The sequence below is a fragment of the Peromyscus californicus genome, unplaced genomic scaffold (genome assembly GCF_007827085.1).
Source record: "Peromyscus californicus insignis strain IS unplaced genomic scaffold, ASM782708v3 Scaffold_14__1_contigs__length_90479793_seg_2, whole genome shotgun sequence".
Taxonomy (NCBI): domain Eukaryota; kingdom Metazoa; phylum Chordata; class Mammalia; order Rodentia; family Cricetidae; genus Peromyscus; species Peromyscus californicus.
Window position 1 is genome coordinate 14,857,475 of NW_026294436.1, and position 20,853 is coordinate 14,878,327.

Genomic DNA, 20,853 nt, shown 5'->3' on the forward strand with positions numbered 1-20,853 from the left:
TCAGAACAGCACCCAATGGAGCTGTCCACTGCACATCCCTGGTCTTCCCATCTCATCTAGCACAGCCCTCAGGCACTGTGGTGCTGAAGAGATGGAACAAGTTAGAAGAAGGACCCTCCCCTTAGACAGAGAGCCACCGGCTAAAGCAAAGTGACCCTCTGAGCCTTTGCTCTCTAGAACACACATCTGCAAAGGTCTTCAATTACTATTATCAATTTATTCCGATACACATTTTGTTACTATGTGTGAGAGCTTGCCCTGGGGCCTCTCATCTTTTCTTCACAACTCAAGGACTAGGATTACTGGGAGGCTAACATGTTAGCCAAGTTTTTATGCCAGATTCCTTGTTTCCACCTCTCCAGTGCAGGGGATGAGGGAAGGCCACCGTGCCCACCCACCACTTACACCGAAGCTGGAGATTAGAAGTGTTTTACCCTCACAGCCATCCCCCAGCCCCAGCCCATTTTCTATCCTCCACGGAAGAAGTGAGAGCTCTGGACTTGTGAGTAGCATCTGAAGGTCTGAACACATCTAATTAGCACAGAGAACTATGGCTTCCTCCATGTGCTCAGACAGCAGAAGAGCCTGCAGAAGAAAAGTGTGGGCTTAGTATCACGAGCTAACTAAGGTATACTGTGAGGAATACTATCCACCAGACAATGGTGGTGAAGGTCACTGCAGCCGTCTTGGTGGCTTCTATTCTGACGTTTCAGAACTGGGTGATAGTTCAGCAAAAGCTGGCACTGGAGTAATCTCTATACGCAGTACACACACACAGGCTGGTACAGACCCAAAACTGCTTCTTTAGGGATCTAGAAGACACTAAGTCATTTTTCTGTCCTTGGTTAACATCTTCCAGAATGAACACTCCTGGAGTTGCGGTCCCATCTAACACACGCAAACGTTCTATAAACAAGAGCCACTACCACTATTTAATCACAGGAGTGTGTGCCTCCTAAATAATAATGAAAAGTGGATGATCTAATGCCAAAAAAGATGGCACAGGATAGATTTTTTTAAAATGTCAATATAGACATTTAAATTAAGGTAAGAAAGCCTTAAAAATTCAACATTCAGTTTCTGCATAATATTGAAAAGACACAAATTTAGAGAATGTTGAATTTTTAAGGCTTTCTTACCTTAATTTAAATGTCTATATTGACATTTTCTTAAAATAAGAATTGCTTAAATTTTATTATAGTAATGCAAATAGGCCTAATTTTTCTGGATTCATACATATAAATGCTAATGAATTATGGTTCCAAGGTTAAAAGAGGTAAAATATCCTATATCTATGTCGTCCGCTTCCTCCTTCTCCATGCAAGCCGAAGTTATCCCTACAAAAACTATTTACATTCATAGTGTTAGATAATACAGTTCAGAACAATATTACCAAGAATGATCTAAGAACTGACAAATACTTATTTCTGGAAGTGTTACTTTTAAAGCCAAGAAAGTGATAATTCTGTGTCACTTGTCCCCTTTTTTTCCTCCCAAGACAGGGTTTCTCTGTGTATCCCTGGTTCTTCCTGGAACTCACTCTGTAGACCAAGCTGGCCTTGAACTCACACAGATCTGCCTGCCTGAGCCTTCCGAGTGCTGGGATTAAAGGTGAGCAGCACCACCACATGTGGCCATATACCTTTTCTTCAAGACAAGTCAGTTCTTCTTACCCAATGTCAGTTTTGTTCATGATAATATTGATTTCCTCTGGCTCGAGCTCTGGGATCCATTTCTCTAGTTCTTCCGCCCACGGGTACCGCAGAGATGAAGGGACGACTATCAGCAGGGGCCATTCCTCCTTGTAGAAGTAAGCCACTGCAATTGCCTGGATTGTCTTCCCAAGCCCCATCTACACAAAAATTTAAAAAGTGTATATTACAAATAAAGCCTATATCCTGAAAGAAATGATCAAATACTGAAAAGTACAACATCAAGAATTTTATTATACCAGTTGGAATATACAGTTAATAAAAAGTTCAAGATTACTAGAAACTTGAAGTCATTAAGTTACGCTATTTTAAAAATCATTTGTGATTATAATTAAAGACAGATGATCCTAGATTATACTGATTTCATTTGTAGTTTTTCTTTTTGAGAACACAACAATAAATGCATTACCTACCAAGCAGAAGATCATGTTATTTAAAGTTAAAGTAACTGTGAGTCATACATGTTTTCCAAAGAAAAAGTAAGATAGAGAGGTTGAGTTATTGAAACCACAGCTAACTGATACAAAATTGGGATGAGATTCCAGGTTTGAGGTGTCTTTTTCTTTTGACCATCTCTATGCTATTCCCATCAGCCCTTTCTAAGCTGTTTCCACAGAAAGGAAGCTCCTGGTGAACCGTTAAAGAGGTTTTCTCCACAACAGTCGGAAAGGAAAGACAATTCAAATGTGTTTCACCTGGAGCGTTCTAGCCCAAGGTTCACTGATGAAAGGGAATAAATGGTGCTGGGGTGAGTGTGGCTGAGCAAGTGGCAGGCACAGGGCTCAACCTCCAGCAACCCATGCCCTGATTTTTAAAGGAGCAGCAAATTACTGCTTTCTATGATACTGCTTACATATCACTGTGGAGAAGGCCTAACAGTAGGATATACAGCGGGTCAAGGGCAGCTGGAGGAGGGGAGGGAGGAGGGAGGCGGCAGGGCGGAGCTGTTCCCCCTTGACTTCAGTGCAGTGAGGTGACTGCACACACTTGCCAGAAGTCATGGATAGTTTAGTAAACACAGTCAGATGGGCTGGAGAGATGGCTCAGTGGGTAAAAGCACTGGCTGTGTGAACGGAACGGAGTTTGAGTTCCCAGAACCCATGCAAAAAATTCAGGCTTGTCTGCATGTGCTTATATTGAGGGGCAGAAATGAATGGATCCTGGGGGCTTGCTGGCCAGTGAACCTAATCAAAAAAGTGGCAAGATTCGGGGTTCAATGAGAAACCTGTCTCAAAGACAGACAGTGACAGAGCAAGGCACTAGACATTTTCCTTTGGTTTCCATGTACGCACACAAGTGCACACACACACACACACACACACACACACACACACACACACACACACACACACACACACGTCACACATACTGTGTTGAGGAAAAACTGGTCAGTGAGGAACCAAGGCAGCATTTGGAGACTTTTTATGCCAGCAGGCCTGTACAGAGCCAGTGCTCTGAAGAGTCTGGCCGGAACTGAAGTGGGCACCTGCAGACGGCCTGTGCTTCACGGCCACAGAAGGGAAATTCCAATGCATTTAGGCATGCCTTCTGAAGCAGGGCTGGTATGGGCAGTTTCTGCAGGGCACCTATTGTCTTAAAACAGTTTTGTGTTTGTTCTCTCAACATAAGGGATTTGGATGGGGTTTGCAGGAGTATGAAAGCACAATTCAGCACTCCTAAATATGTTGGAAATAAAATTTTAATTTATTTCTACATAATACTAGAGCCTTTAAGCAGGAATTGTTATTTAAGCTTCCGTACAGCAAGACAGTAGTCTGACTACACTAGGTGTATATTCAAGGTAATAAATGTGTAACATATGTTTCTGTTTTTCCTTCAACTATTCTACTCTCACTCATAATAATTAAAAATTTAAAAAAGGGAGCACACAGAAAACAAAAACAAAAATGGGTTAATTCACCTAATTTACCCTTCTGAGTAAATTACACCACAATAGTCCTTACATTTACAAAGAAGAAATTACTACAGTAAATAGTTGTGAAGAAAAGGACTAATAGATATAGGCTTTGCATGGCAGACTATTCAAAAGAAAAAAAAAAGGGAGAAACCTAAAAGAGTAAGTTTCAAATGCTGAGTGAGATTAAAAAGAGAAAAGGCAGTTTTGGAATTTTAGCAAGTCTATTACAGAAAACTTGTTTATGTGTTTTTCTTTATACACACACACACACACACACACACACACACATACACACACACACACACACACACACATAAATGATTTTATTTTTATTTTTCACTTAATGCTATGTGCATTGGTGTTTGCCTGCATGTGTAAGGGTATCAGATCCCATGGAACTGGAATTACAAACAGTTATGAGCTGACATGTGGGTGCTGGAAGTTGAACCCAGGTTCTCTGAAAGAGCAGCCAGTGCTCTTAACCACTGAGCCAACTCTCCAGCCCCCTATATGCTTTTCCTTTAATTACTGCTATTAACAACAAGAATCAGCCGGGCAGTAGTGGTGCACACCTTTAACCCCAGCACTTGGGAGGCAAAGCCAGGTGGATCTCTGTGAGTTCGAGGCCAGCCTGGTCTACAGAGTGAGCTCCACATCAGGCACCAAAACTACACAGAGAAACCCTGTCTCGGAAAACCAAAAAATCAAAACAAACAAACAACAACAACAAAAAAGAACAAGAATCTTGGTTACCTCACTCACAACAATTTTTTCCAGCTTCATTCTTTTACCTGTGAATTTTACAACTTCATTTTTCTTAAAAGTCAAATAACATTCCATTTGTATAACCCACACACAGAAAGACAAACACCATATGTTTTCTCTTATATGTGGATGCCAACTTTGGATCTTTAGACATGTGTGTTTCATTTGGAAAAAGAGAACAGGGATCTAGTCAAGGACAGTGGGGAGGGCTCTCCAGGGAGAGGAGAGAGAGTGGGTGATACACAGGGGGAAAGAGGAGCACTCAGCTACAACAACGACTTGCCTGGCAAGATACGGCCACCAGTGCAACAGTGACAGAAATGTTACAGAAGTAACCAAGCACAAGATGCAACTTATATTTGGGACTATTATGGGCTCCAAGAATCACTCAGAGGCTTAATATTGATCACAAATTGTATGGCCCATGGCTTCTTGCTTCTTGCAAGCTCGTATAACTTAACTCAGCCCATTTCTATTAATCTATGTATCGCCACGTGTTCCGTGGCTTTACCTGGGTCCCATTACATGTTGTTCCTTGGACGGCGGGTTGGCGTCTCCTCCCCAAACAAAAAGGAACAAGAAAGACAATGGGAACGACTTAATTAAAGTTACATTTATAACAACTAATCTTCTATATTAATGAGAAAATTAGTGTGATGTTTAAGAAAATGTTCTCCTTTAAGAAAAAGACTATAGAGAATAGAATTTAGGAAGTAATGTTTGTGACCTACAACATTGCCACTGCCACAAATATTATTTGATCTCAAGAATGAATGGATACTTTAAGGAAAGACAAGCAACCTTACATTCCTTGGAGTTGAAAATACAGAGATGAGGAAGTGTTTACAGTTCTAAATGAGCAGCACAAAAGCTTTAAGTCCAGCAGGGTAGTATGACTAGTTATCATTCAGCTTCAAGCCACGTGATGTGGTAACAGGGAACTCAAGTCTAAGTGCTTTTAACAAATACTGAGGGAAGATACAGCTGAAGATCAAAACGTTTGACCTAATCTTTTAAGGATAAAATTGAGGTAGCAGATAGAGTGGTGCAGGCTGAAGCAGGAAGGCTCTGGGTTGGAAAGTATCCTGGTCTACCTGGCAACTTCAAAGCCAGCATGGGTTACAAAGCCAAGTCCCGTCTTTAGGATGTTAGGGTCTGTGAGAAATCCCATTAAAGACCACCAGTCATGTACGCAATCAACAAGAACGTTTAATAATTGTGTAAAGAACGTTTAATAAAAAATTCCAGCATGCCATCTGACAAAGTGGCAAATGGCGACCCCAAGAGAAGCTTGCAGGCTCCTTTTAAGCAGGATGAGGGGAATTCCAACTGTGGTTAAGTGTACTTTGAAGTGACTGGGTATAGACCCTTATTGGTACAGAAATCATTTATTTTTTTAAAGATTTATTTATTTATTTATTATGTATACAATGTTCTGTCTGCATGTATCCCTGCATGCCAGAAGAGGGCATCAGATCTCATTATAGATGGTTATGAGCTGCCATGTGGTTGCTGGGAATTGAACTCAGGACCTCTGAAAGAACAGTCTATGCTCTTAACCTCTGAGCCATCTCTCCAGCCCCAGAAATCATTTATGATTGGCTCAGGACACCTGGTCAGCAACTGTGTTTGCAGTATCAGGGGTTTGTTTGACTGAAAATAGCAAGAACAGTTCCTGCTTGTGGCCAGGTAGGACCCTGATTGGCTAACAGACTGGACATACTTCCTGAGGGTCTGACTGAAGCCAGACTTGAGTCAACATAGGATGGTGGGATAATATAGGGCAGAGGTCTTAGCAAACTGGCCCCTGGGGGCCGGGGGCGGGGGCGGGTTAGTGGGACAACTGGCCCTGTTATAAGAGGGGACAGTCGCTTCAAGGACAGGACAAATTTGTTCTAGAAAAAAAAATTGCTAGCAGGAGGATGACTGTGTTTTATTGTTGTTAGATACAAACTTTTAAATCATGGACTTCGAAGTCAGTATATGGAGGAGAATTTAAAATAGCATAATACTCAATTAAAGCAATAACACACCACATAATTTTGGTAGGAGAAAATAACTAGGCTCAATAGGTAGCTCAAAGCCCTTGGCTTTAACCAATTTCAGTTTGTTAAAGTGGAATCCTGCAGTATTTCTTCACTTGAGTATAAACCACTATTAAGAACTAAAGCTGACTCAATGATCATGCAGATGTCTACATAAGAATTAAATAGAATACATGAACCTTAATAGCACATTTTATCAATGTTTTCAAAATAGTAAATCATCATGTAACTTGGAAGAATAATTTCAAGTTTTCTCTTAAAACTAAAAAGAATAATTAGCAATGACCTCAATATGGAATTTTAGTTTCATTTATTTATGCTGTGATTGCTTTTATACAGTAATTTTAAACACAGATAATGCCAGGTACTGAGAACCTTTTGAATTTGGAAAAAAGTCAAATTTTAGAGTTAAAAGCAGTTAGCACCTTTTTAGTGTGGAAATGGAGGAGAGAGGTTATTTTTAAACTGGATGTCCTATTTGTCCTGGAAGAGGCTCCCTGGGGAAACCACTTCAAGTAAGCAGGTCTAAAAGTCTTAAGAGACTTAAATTAAGGAAACCCACATAGGGAAATATGAGACTTAAAAGTCTATTTTCCTTTCTCTCTCTCTCTCTCTCTCTCTCTCTCTCTCTCTCTCTCTCTCTCTCTCTCTCTCTCCCTCCCTCCCTCCCTCCCTCCCTCCCTCCCTCCCTTTCTCTCTCTCTCTCTCTCTCTCTCTCTCTCTCTGTCTTTTCTTTTCTTTATTGGAGACTAGTTTTCTCTGTGTAGCCTTGACTGTGCTAGAACTCGCTCTATAGATCAGCTTGGCCACAAACTCAGAGATCTGACTGCCTCTGCCTCCTGAGTGCCAGGATTAAAGGCATGCACCTGCCTTCTTATTATTTATTATTTTAAGGAACATATGTTTTAGCAGAACTATGTCTTTGTGAGTTTATTTTTTAATAATTAAATTACAATTTTCCTTCCTATTAGGAGTTTTAGATGGTATATGTGAAAATCGCTGTTCTTAGAACTTTGTGTGTCTTCTAGGAGACCTGCAGTAGAATATACCCAAAGGATACATTCAGGCTCCATCTCTTTTTCTCAATACTGAAGAGCCATTGAGGCCACACTTCAGGAAATCTATCAACAATCACTGCTAGTCGGCTCACCCTTTGGCAGGGGCAAGCTTTCTCTTATATGGAGAGCCCACTGATTAAAAAGGTCAAGGGCTGTGCAGAGTTAACAGAAAGGGACGAATAAAACACCTATTTCCCTCTCTCTCTCTCTCTCTCTCTCTCTCTCTCTCTCTCTCTCTCTCTCTCTCTCTCTCTCTCTCCTCCCTCTCCCTCCAACAGCACCACATTTGGGTTGATGAAAAGTCTCAAGTGGGCCGACAGTCTAAAGAATGGCGTTAGGGAAGCTCTGCTGGGCTGTGGCAAAGCAGAGAGAAGGCTCTAGAAAGGCCATTTGTTTTTTAATTACTCTTTTTAAAAAAATAATTTACTTTTAGGTTCATTACTGTTTTGCCTGCATGTATGTCTGTGTTACGGTGTCAGGTCCCCTGGAACTGGAGTTACAGACAGGTGTGAGCTGCCATGTGGATGCTGGGAATTGAACCTGATCCTTCTGGAAGAGCAGCCAGTGCTCTTAACAGCTGAGCCATCCGTCCAGCATTCTAGAAAGGCCATTTGTAAAGGTCTGTGAGCAAAACTGTCATAAGAGAAGTCATTTCTCAGAGTAGTCAGATGTTAGGCTTTTGGGATGGCATTCCTAACTCAAGTTTCTAGGTAGCTTTATTAGAGCCCTCTTATAAATGGGATAAAAGTTATCAGTATGAGAATGGGATAGAGATGAAGAGATAGGGATAGAGAGACAGATAGACAGAAGGATAGACTTATTCATCTCTTTTCAACTCTTCTGTAACTGTGAAATTACTTCTAAATAAACGACTGGAAAGCAGGAAGCCACAGCTCTAGAAGACATCATGAACTGTACTCAGAGGAAGGACAAGAGCACTGTTCTATCAGGGGTGGCCACAAAGAAAGGACACCAAGCTATTTCCGACACTGATCAGAGAAAACAGCTTCCAAATTCTTTCAAAAAATATTTTAAAGTCAGTGTAATATTGATATTAAGACAAGAAAAGTAGCATAAAAGATAGAGACGAATCCTGTATATATAGGCATTGGTAAAAAACATTTTAAGTAGACTATTAGGATACAGAATTCAGTAAAATATTTAAAAAAATCGTGACTGTGGGGGCTTCAACAGGAATGGCCCCCCGTCATGTGTATGAATGGTGGGCCACAGGGAGTGGCATTATGAGAAGGAGGTGGGGCCTTGTTGGAGGAAGTGTGTCACTGTGGGGGCAGGCTTTGAAGGCTCAGATGCTTAGGCCCAGGCTCAGTGGCACACAGTTCTATTCTTACTACTTGTGGATCAAGATGTAGAACTCTCAGCTCCTTCTCCAGCACATCTGCCTGAATGCTGCCATGCTTCCCGCCATGACGATAATGGACTAAACCTCTGAAACTGTTAAGCCAGCCCCAAATAAATGTTTTCCTTCATAAGAATTGTCATGGTCATGTTGTCTCTTCACAGCAATAAAATCCTAACTAAGACACTGACCAACAGTTCTAGTTCAAAGTGTTCAACATAAGAAAATCCATATGCATCTTATTAGTAGCAAAAAGGAAGAATGTTTATATGTCTATATGTATGTGTGCATATGCTACAAGTATGCAGGTACCTTCAGAGGCCACAAGAGGGGCATCAAATCCCCTTAAACAGTATTTCTCAACCTTCCAAATACTGCGATCCTTTAATACAATTCCTCATGCTGTGGTGACCCCCCCAACCATAAAATTATTTAGTTGCTACTTCATAACTGTAATTTTGATACTCTTATGAATTATAACGTAAATATCTGACATGTGACCCCAAAGGGTTTGTGACCCACAGGTTGATAACCACTGCCCTAGAACTAGAGTTACAGGTGGTTATGATACCCACCTGATGTGTTAGGAACCAAATTTGGGTGTTCTGGAAAAGGAGGAAATGTGCTCTTAACAGCTAGCCCATCTTTCCAGCTCCCACATGATAATCTTTAAATGTTGAACAGGCAACTAACAAAAATTCATTTTCATTCCTAAGATTTAAAAAAGCTCTTAAATTGTCAGGCGGTGGTGGTACATGCCTTTAATCCCAGCACTTGGAAGCCAGAGGCAGGTGGATCTCTGTGAGTTCAAGGACAACCTGGTCTACAGAGCAAATTCCAGGACAGCCAACACTACACAGAGAAACCCTGTCTCAAAAAACCAACCAAAACAAAACAAAAATCCTCTTAAATTATTAACTATTACTAAGATGATAATCTCTTCATATGAGGAAAAAGTATGTACCTTAACCAAAAATAATAAAGACCCTTAAAGGAAAACTTATACGGATGGTGATGAGGCTGCATTTTGGGGATCAATAATGATTAAAACAAAATAAAGTCTAGGAAACAAAGAGCAGACACTAAAATCTTGCATTTGATTGTCAACAACCATAGACCAGTTCAGTTAGAGATTTTACAAAAGATCAAATGCACAGTACTATGAATAATCACAATGTGGTGTGTTACATTCTTTTTGATGTGGCAACACTATAATTAATTTGAACATAACATCAGAATTAGGAATAAAGAATGTCATATTGAAATTCAGATCAGTCTTTTAAAATAACATTTTAGCAGTTATATATAATGACACATACAATTATGGTGGAATGAAGTAAATAAAATTGAAAGTGATTTTTGCTTTCATAACAAGAAGTCAAATGCAAATTAACCAAAAGCAAGTTAATCAAACATTTAGAGAGACAAACTGTTTTCAAGGTTGTTAGGATGCTTGTAGCTGAACAAGTACTTGGACTCCTCTGTCAATTCATGTGTTTATACATAGCAATCAGTTTAAAACCCAAAACGATCTAGAAATTTTAATTGGGTACATTTTGAAAATTTTGATTAAGAAATGTCAAAGATTCACTATGCAGATTCAGCACTAAGACCTTTTAAAACACACACACACACACACACACACACACACACACACACACACACACACACTGCCCACCACCAAAGTGAAAAAGGAGGCCTTACTAAAGAGAAAGCGTTAAAGGGCTGGAGAGAGGGCTCAGTGGTTAGCTGATATTCTGGCCTTGCTGGGGACTTGTACACACATGTGTATACCCTGACATACAGATACACAATTAAAACAGTTTTCTTTCTTTTTGTTTTAATTATAGAAAAAGGATTGAAAGAAAAGTAAGAATAAGTTGGGTGTAGTAGCACAAGCGTTTAGTCTCAGCACTTGGGAGGCAGAGGCAGACAGACCTCTGAGTTCAAGGCCAGCCTGGTGTACAGAGTGAGATCCTGCCCATGCCCACTCCCCCCCCCCCCCCCCCGCAAAAAAAACCCAACTAACCAAAAACAAAAGAAAACAAAACAAAAAAACCCCAACAAAACAAAAAATATTAAAAATTGATTTGCTTAAAAGGTTACAAAGGAAAAGGGGCTAGGGGTGGAGCTTAGTTGGTAGAGTGCTTGCCTAGCATGAAGGAGGCCCTTGGTTCCATCCCCAGCAAGGCATAAACTGAGTAAGGAGGTATATGCCAGTAATCCCAGTACTCAGAAGGCCAGACTAAGCCTGTTTCAAAGGGAACATGTTGGGGTGGGTTGTTTGGGAGGTGTTAGAGGAGGTATATGGTGGATAGAGATGACCAAAACACATTGGATACATCTATGAAATCCTCAAAAAAAAAAAAAACAAAAACCCAGAAAGATGAAAGAGGCAAGCAATGAGAACATAAAATGCTACCTAAGGGTATCCTTAGCAGCTGTAAAACTGTCATACCTGGCTAGAATGAAACCCCGGTGAGCTTGGTGTATTTGTAAAGGCTAAAGTATAAAGGAAGCCAGGAAACTCAAGGCCAGAACTGGAAATGAGAATGTCAAGTAAGTCAGGTTGTAAAATCAACTTTATCATTCTAAGACAAGGTTATGAAATATTACAAACAATAATATTTGCCATCTAAATGGCTTAGGCTGCATAGGAAAAACAAACAAAAACTGGACACCTAGGGAAAAGAAAGAGAAATCAATGCTTTTTGGATACCTGCTAAAATCAAATTTCATACATTTAGAAAATAATTGCAAGGTTTTATTTTTTTATTTATTTTTTATTTTGCCTCAAAGTAAACCATTCCATATCAACGTACATTTTTTGGGATCCAAACAGGATAGTTTTTTTTCTTTATGAATATGTATAGAATAGAAATAAGTTACCTTGGTGGTTAGTTTTTAACTGTCAACCTAGCACAATGTAGAATCACTTGGACAGGGTCCCAACCAGGGAAACCGTCTAGATCAGGTTGAATGGTAGCATGTCTGAAGGGCAGCATGCCTTCATTGTTTATTACATGGAAAGAACTGGCCCCCTGGGGGTCGGGGATCCTAAACTGTATGGGAGCAGAACACTCACACAAGTCAAGGAAACGTATGTATTTCTTGCTTTCTGCCCTTCACTGTGGGTACAGTGTAACTAGGTGTTTCCAGCTCCTCCGCTTGCTGCGTTTGTTATGATACATTGTAATCTGGAACTCTAGGCTGGAATAAAACACCTTTCTCTCCTAAATTGCTTTTTGTCAGGGCATTTTATCACAGCAAAGGAACAATTACATCTGTGTTAGACACATTTACAGGCAATTTCTCCTATAAAGCCAAGTCATCATGAATCTTGAAATCTATTTGGTTTCCATTATTTTTCTTGGGGCGTTTCCCCAATATTACCTAATAGATAATTAAATAACTTCTCTCTTCTTTAGTGAGATTAATAATGGTTTCAAGTTTCCTAAACAATTCTAAGAGCAGAACTGGCTCAAAAGTGCATAGTCTATCAATTATTACTGAATTAATTCAAATTTGATCTATAAAAGTAAACAAGATATATCAAATTTATAAGGTCATCAAGTCTTTTCAACTCTTCTTCAACAGTGAAAGTACTTCCAAATAAATGACCAGGAAGCAAAAAAGCTGGCCACGGCACTTATTTATAAAATATTATCCATGTCAATAAAAAAAGGGACTCTGGTTTTACGGAACCAGTTGAACAGAAAAAAGGAAATAATCTGAACTTCAAAAGAAAATATCTGTAAGAAAATCTTCCTAAGAAATAAATTTCAAGTTGGGTTAAGAGTAAAAATAAATGTTATTTGAAAAGTATTAGCAGTGATTTACAAATCAGAAATAGGTGTATATGGGTTTATGCCAGGAATCCTAGCACTCAAATTTTCAGGCAGTCTGAACCATACACTGAGTTCCAAGACAGTGTCAGCTACAGAGGTGAGACCATCTCAAAAAACAAAAAAGGAAAAGAACAGAGGAAGGAAGGTCTGGAGGGGGAAAGGAAAGAGAGGGAGGGAGAGAAAGAGGGAGGGAGGAAGGCAAAGAGAACCTTAGATACATACGAAGTTCAAGGCAAGCCTGGGATACATGAGACCCTAATCTCAGAAAACCTAAAAAAAAATTAAATTCATACTGTGGTCTAAACTAGTAAGATTTTAAAAGTTATGAAAATACTGAAATAAAGAAGTAATAAATGATAGGATGAATGCTAAAATAAAAAAGCAAGATAACTAATTCAAGCTCTGAGTTAATGATATATTATGAATTAAACTAAAATGTAGCTGTGGCACATGCCTTTAATCCCAGTACTCGGTAGGCAGAAGCAAGTGAATCTCTGTGAGTTCGAGGCCAGCCTGGTCTATAGAGTGAGCGACAGGACAGAAAACAAAACAAACAAACAAACAAACAAAAACCACCATAAAATACAGATCTCAAACAAGTATTCAACAGTGACAGGAATACTTAGCAGACAGGACTTCTTTACATATCTACTCTAATACTGATTATCATTAATGGGTTTAGGACAAATATCAGTAACAGATAAAAGAGTCATGGTATTTTGACTCATAACTCACTTAGGACCAGGAAGAAAACAGAACTGAAGAATAAGAAACACACTCGGAGCTCAAAGCATCCAGAGTTTCAGTAAGATATCTCACGTATGTCAACAGCTGGTAACCCTAAGTAATAAGAAAAATTATATTATGCTCAGTGTACAGTGCTAAAAGAAGCAAAAATATACAAAAATCACATGGAAAAAATCATTGCAAAATTATTGTGGTCAAAATATATTAAATGGCTGTTCTAAATTTTTTGAGTAGTGGTTATGATTTGAACTAGGTCCTCCCACTCAAAAGATCTAGTGCAGTCCTAACCTTAGAACTGCAGGATCTGACCTGACTTGGAAATACACTTGTTGCAGATGTACAGTAATTAGCTAAGATGACTTCATCCTAGAAGTGAATCCTTAATTCTAAATGAATAGTGTCTGTGTAATAGAAGACACACAGAGAGAACATCTTATGAAAATGGAGATAGAAAATGAAATGGTAACATCTGCAAGCCAAGAAATGCCAGACACCCAGCCCTCACAGACAGCGTGTTCCTGGGAGCTCTCAAAGGAACAGCCAGGCTGATGCCTAGCTCAGATTGTACCCTCACCATCAAAGTACACCCCCAGCACTCTGACACCTAGCTCAGGATGTACCCCCACCATCGAACTACACCCCCAGCACTCTGACACCTAGCTCAGGATGTACCCTCACCATCAAACTACAGCTCCAGCACTCTACACCTAGCTCAGGTTGTACCCTCATCATCAAACTACAGCCCCGGCACTCTACACCTAGCTCAGGTTGTACCCTCATCATCAAACTACAGCCCCGGCACTCTACACCTAGCTCAGGTTATACCCTCATCATCAAACTACAGCCCCAGCACTCTGACACCTAGCTCAGGATGTACCCTCATCATCAAACTACAGCCCCAGCACTCTGACACTGACTTCAGACTTCTAACCTTCAGAATGTTGACATAACATGGCTTTAAACTTACCCATTCAGTAATACTTTATTAAACAGCAACAGGAAACTGATACAACATGTAATACAGCAACTCCTTGGTTTCCATTCAACCCCTGTAAAAACTGATGCCCACAGGATAGCCTGAACAGAGGTGGCTCTTGTACCCACTACACCCATGCTATGAGCTACATGCATAATTATAAAGCCCTAGAAGAACCAACATGTTGCTTCACTGGGGTGAACAGAAAAAAAAAAAATTGTGGTGGACTGGCGAGATATATCAGTAGTTAAGAATGAGCAGTGCTTTTCCAGGTGACTTGAAGTCAGTTTGCTGGTGGCTCACGACTTCCTGTAACTCCAGCTCCAGGGGATTTGACACCCTCTTCCGGACTCCACAAGCATAGCCATAACACACACACACTCACACATTTAAAAATTAAAATGAAGTGTTTTTTAAAAAAGAAAAAAAATTGTGGTATATCCACATTATAGAATAAGAGTACTCAATGACAAAAAAGAAAGGAAGGAAGGAAGGAAGGAAGGAAGAAAGAAAGAAAGAAAGAAAGAAAGAAAGAAAGAAAGAAAGAAAGAAAGAAAGAAAAAGAAAGAAAGGAAGGAAGGAAGAAAGAAAGAAAGAAAATGCTAATCTAGAAACGTGGGGAAAAGCTGAATACAGTGGTGCACGCCTTTAATCCTAACACTCTGGAGGCAGAGGAAGGATCTCTGAGTTCAAGACCAGCTTGGTCTACATACCAAGCTCCAGGCCAGTCAAAGTTACATGGTGAGTCCCTGTTTCAAAAAAACAAAACAAAGCAAACAAAAAGATATGGAGGAATCTTATGATGGTTCATACTGCTCACCAGCTTGAAAGGGTGAAGAGCAAATGAAGAAACTGACCTCTGAGCATGTGAGAGACTTTCTAGATTAGGTTAATTGAAGTGGTAAGATCTGCTCTGAATATGGGCAGACACTGCCTGTAATCCCAGCATTCTGGGGGCAGAGAAGGAATCCCCAGGGCAGGCTGACCAGTTGATGTAGGTGAATCTGTGAGCTCCAGTTTAGCAAGAAACCCTGTATCAGCATATAAAGGGGCAAGCAATCTAGGAATATACCTGATGTCAACCGCTGCCTCTATGTACGTACATGTATATATGCACATGCGCCACACACATGTTAATTATGCATATATGTATTTCTGCATATCACACACATGTATGCACATGAAACACTAAGAAAAATATTCATTTTCAAAAAGCTACAGAAAAGAAAGGAGTAATTATGATGTATTAAAATGGAGGTATTCTTTTTTTTTAAGTATTGTGGAATTATTAAATGGTTCTTAAAATTCATTATACTAGGGCTGGGGATATTGGTGAGTAGTAGAGCACTGGCCTAGCATACACAAGTACCCAAGTTCAATAACCAGAACACACACACCCACACTCCCATACATACACACACACACACACACACACACACACACACACACACACACACACACACAGAGAGAGAGAGAGAGAGAGAGAGAGAGAGAGAGAGAGAGAGAGAGAGAGAGAAAGAAAGAAAACAAATAATCTCATTAAATAGTTATGGTTTGGGGGGCTGGAGAAATGGCTCAGTGGTACAGAGCACTGACTGCTCTTCCAGCACTATGTGGCAGTTCATAACTGTCTGTAATTCCAGTCCGAGGGGACCTAATGCCAACTTCTGGCCTCCACAGGCACCAGGCACAAATTTGGTGCAGACAAACATTCGTATAAAAATAAAAAAATAATAAAAAATTTCAGAAAGGTTTGAAAGAAGACAAAACAGCATGAGAAGTGCTGTGAAGCTAAATAAGAAAGAACAAACAGCCGGGCGGTGGTGGCGCACGCCTTTAATCCCAGCACTCGGGAGGCAGAGCCAGGCGGATCTCTGTGAGTTCGAGGCCAGCCTAGTCTACAGAGCGAGATCCAGGAAAGGCGCAAAGCTACACAGAGAAACCCTGTCTCGAAAAACCAAAAAAAAAAAAAAAAAGAAAGAACAAACAACCCAGGCCAGGAAAAGACCTCCAGGTTAGGAGTTCATAATGAATTCTGAGGGCAGTGGAGACTGGAAAAGTGAATGGGTAGTTAAGGAACTGACCAAATGTCTGTCTTACTCCACAAGAACTTTTGTATAATATGTGTGCATGTGTGCGTCCGTGCGTGCATGTGCGTGTGCGTGTGTGTGTGTGTGTGTGTGTGTGTGTGCATCTGTGTGTGTGTGCGTTCAAATCTCTATACCATCAAAGTGAAGGCTAATCTGGCAGTGTGAGTGAGAAGGTCCTCCCACAGGCTCATATATGTGAACAACTGATGGGCAGTGCTGTTTGTAAAGTGCTGTTGCTAGAGGAAGTACACAACTAGGGCCAGCTTCCGGTTTTACAACCTGGCCTCACTTCCTGTTATCTGTTTCCTGTGTGCAGATGAAATGTAATCAAGCAACCAGCTTTCTGCTTCTACTACAGCTCCGTTACCTGTTACTATGTCTTTGCTGGGCCTGATGGACTCCACCCCTTTGAAAGTGTAAGTCTAAATAAACCCTCTGTCCTCTAAGTTACCTTTGGTCACGATACTTTCTCACAGCACTGGAAAAGTTACTAATGCAGCCAAGGTACAAAAGCATCCTGTGGCTGTGGACTCTTCCAAGGACTTCCTTGTGAAGACTTAGCATAGTGTTAACTTTGTACTTTATGTGGACAAAACTGTTTTAAAGTTTATACACACACACAATTATATGCACTGTACACAGAAGTATTTAAGAGGAAATCACCATTATACAAGTAAATTCATTTCTGTTTGTGTCTCTCTCACTACACAGATAGATAGATGCATGAGAAAACAGAGGCAGATTGTCAATACAGAAAACAGAAGATAGTAGACACCAGAGAAAAGACTCTAAGGTACTTACTTCATCAGCCACCATACACCTGGAAAAAAGAAAAACCAAATAAATTAATTTCTTAATCATCAAAGTGAAGACTATTCAGAGTGCTGATTAAGTAACTCATCAGAGAACACTTTACAGATGCTGAAGGATTAAGCAAGACAGGTGTCTGTAAGGGCATGAGAGCACTGGACAGTGATGATTTCAACTCCACAGCTGCCAGTGACATGGAGGGCCAGTGCTTCAGGTAAGTTGTTGGCACTGCCCACCATGGAGGAGCTACAAAGACTCCTGAGGATCAAGCAAAACAGAAGAGATCGTGAAGCATGCCTTCTGCCTCCATCCTTAAACTGTAAGCCTGGCTGTTCCTATAGTCGAGAATGCTGGATTGAAGAACAGTGTGATGGGACACGCCGTTAATTCCAGCACTCTGTAGGCAAAGGAAGTGAACCTCTGAGTTCAAGGCCAGCCTAGGCTACATAGTGAGCTCCAGGGCAGGCAGAGTTACCTAGGGACACACCCTGTCTCAATTAATTAATGAAACAAGAAAATGGAGGACTTCATGTTATTTCTGTTTCTGTAATGAAGCACCCTGACAACTCCAGTACAGTCTATCACAGAACAGAAGTCAAGGAGACAAGAACCCAAAGCAGCTGCATCCACAGGCAAGAGCAGAAAGCAATTAACACATATCTGCTTCCTACTCATCCAGCTTCCTCCACACAGTCCTTCCTCACACAGTGCAGGACCCCAGACTAGGAAACAGTGCTGCCTGCTTTCAGGCTGGGTCCTCTCACCAACGAAGCAAATACAACAAAAGGCCACAGTCAGGCCCACAGGCCAACCTGATGTAGACTCACAGAGACTCTTTCCAGGTGATTCTAGATGTATCTAGTTGACAAAACTAACCATTACACTGACCAGCAACCACATTTGGGCACACATCTGATATCTAATTTTATGTGACACATCTAGGTAGGTGTGTCTATCGCTGAGGTGAACTTGATTTCTATTATTTTGCTAACTTTTCTCTACTTTATTCTTGTGGAGAGTAGGAGAGTGAGGGTGTGTGTGTGTGTGTGTGTGTGTGTGTGTGTGTTTTCTATGTGTCCCCAGGCCTACAGAGGCCAGAATGAAGGGCCTCTCTACCCTCCTATTTTGAAATAGTGTCTCTCACTGACCTGGGTAGTCCAGCTGGCTACTGAGCTCCAGGGCTAGGATTGCAGACATACACCACCTCGTCTGGGTTTTTAGACGAGTGCGGGGATCTGAACTCAGGTCCCGAAGCTTGTGCAGCAGGTACTCCCCCAACAGAGGCGTCGCCCAGCCCCTATCTGCTGGACTCTCTTTTTTCTTCATTTGGTTTTATGAGATGGAGTTTCTCTGCGTAACCATCCTGGCTGTCCTGGAACTCACTCTGCAGACCAGGCTGGCCTCTAACTCCACTGAGATCCGCCTGCCTCTGCCTCCCAAGTGCTGGGATTAAAGGCGTGCACCAGCGCCGCCCGGCTGCTGTATTCTCTTTAAACAATTGATTTCTAGAGGTAAATCTGATCCACTGAGAAGTTAGGCTGGGCTCATAAATTGAGTTTCTAAGTAGAAGAAATAGAGAGAGAACATATTAAGCCTGGTCAGGATAATCAGTGGCTGGTTTCGGACGGCAAACACATCATGAGAACAAAAATAATCTCAACTAAGGAAAAATTAAAATTCAAATAATTTAGTAAAAATCGGTTTATTACACTCTTTAGAGAAAGTAGAAAATTAAGAAGTAACATGGTATTTTTCCAGACGGACTCATGAATATTGACTTTTTCATTTGAAAATCCAAGCCAAAGCCTGGGGACATGCTCGCCATGTAGGTGTGAGGATCTGAGTCCAGGCTCTAAACACACACAAACCTGGGCATGGCTCACTTGCAACCCCATGGAAATTGTAGAGACAGATGGATGTTTGGGGCTCACCGGCCCACCAGGCTAACGAAAATGGTGAGCTCTGGGTTCAGGAAGAGACCCTGTCTCAAAAACTGAGGTAGCGAGCCACAAAGGAAGAAAGACAGCAGATGTCAGTCTCTACAGGTGCACACTCAGGTAAGTGCACTTGTCTCAAATAAGAAAATAAATCCCACTGAAATTAGCTGGAGAGGTCTCTTGAGGAGTATAGTATTTACTCAGAGTCTATTGTGTAACTATCACTGTGCTGGGGAGACAGTGAGCTTGAGCCTTTCCCTTATGTACAGTGTCTAGAAGAAAAAAATACATGATTTGGTGGCGGTAAATCAGTAAATCCTCTTTAAAAACCAAAACAAGTAAGGAATGATAGAGAACAGGGAGTGAAGGGAGGGAAGAAGTCACGAAGGAGTCCAAGGGAGGAGCATTTCAACAGGGGCCAGCAAGTGCAAAGGCCCTGTGCAGGTAAGGAAGACGGAGGAAGCTGATGTGGCTGGTGCACAGGGGGCAAGAGAGTGGGGGAGGTCAGAAGGCAGCCGGGGGTCCAGTCACAGAGGGTCTCACAAGTGATGGCGTGAAGACCGGACAGTCTTATAATCCTCTGAAGGGAAGCAATGTGTTATTATTATTTTTTTAAATGACCCCAGGGGCTGCAGAGATGCTCAGTTGTTAAGAGCACTGGCTGCTCTTGCAAAGACTGTGGTTCAGTTCCTAGCACCTACATGGTGGTAACTTCGGTTCTAGGAGGTTCACATCCTCTTCTGACCTTCAAGAGTTCCTGCACTCACAGAAACTCAGGTAAGCACATACACATAGGCATACAAATAATAAGAAAATAAAAAAATAATAATTTTTAAGATATCACTCTAAGCCAGGTATCATGGCACACATCTTTAACCCAGCACAGGAGGAAGAGGGATCCCTGTGACTTCAAGGCCAGCCTGGTCTACACAGTAAATTCCAGATCAATCAGCATTAGTAGTGAGACCCCGTCTCAAAATAAAACAAAACCGCCGGGCGGTGGTGGCACACGCCTTTAATCCCAGCACTCGGGAGGCAGAGCCAAGCGGATCTCTGTGAGTTCGAGGCCAGCCTGGACTACCAAGTGAGTTCCAGGAAAGTCGCAAAGCTAAACAGAGAAACCTTGTCTCGAAAGACCAAAAAAAAAAAATAATAATAATAATAAAATAAAATAAAATAAAACAAAGCCTCTGAACTGGATGTGTTGACGCATGTCTATAAACCCAGCACTTGAGAGGTAGAGGCAAGTGGGATAAGCAGCTCAGGTTTATCCTTGGCCACATAGAGAACGCAAGGTCAGCCTGTACACCATGACACCCTGTCTTTTTCGTTTGTTTGTTTTGGTTTTTTCGGGACAGGGTTTATCTGTGTAACCCTGGTTCTTCTGGTCTCTCTTTGTAGACCAGGCTGGTCTCAAACTCAGATCCACCTGCCTCTGCCTCTCAAGGGCTGGAATTAAAGGCTTGGGCCACCACCAGCTGGCTGACAACCCATCTTAAAAATAAAAAATAATAATAATAATAAAAAAACGAACAGAAAAGATTACCTAAGACAAGAGCAGCACAGAAAGCTGTTAGGGACATCTGA

The 20,853-nt window shown here is 41.1% G+C and overlaps 1 protein-coding gene across 3 annotated transcripts in view; it reads right to left on the bottom strand.

Annotated features, from left to right (window-relative positions):
* The window catches only part of Zranb3 (zinc finger RANBP2-type containing 3), a 166,812-nt gene that overhangs the window by 90,900 nt on the left and 55,059 nt on the right, over nucleotides 1-20,853 (bottom strand). For 2 of the 3 annotated variants that reach the window (XM_052736812.1, XM_052736810.1), the window contains exons 3-4: nucleotides 17,321-17,339; nucleotides 1,674-1,852 (exon numbers count right to left, since the gene is read on the bottom strand). In XM_052736812.1, the coding sequence (XP_052592772.1) occupies nucleotides 1,674-1,852; nucleotides 17,321-17,339 (198 nt within the window). The remainder of the gene's footprint in view (nucleotides 1-1,673; nucleotides 1,853-17,320; nucleotides 17,340-20,853) is intronic. The other variant, XM_052736813.1, reaches the window with a different exon arrangement.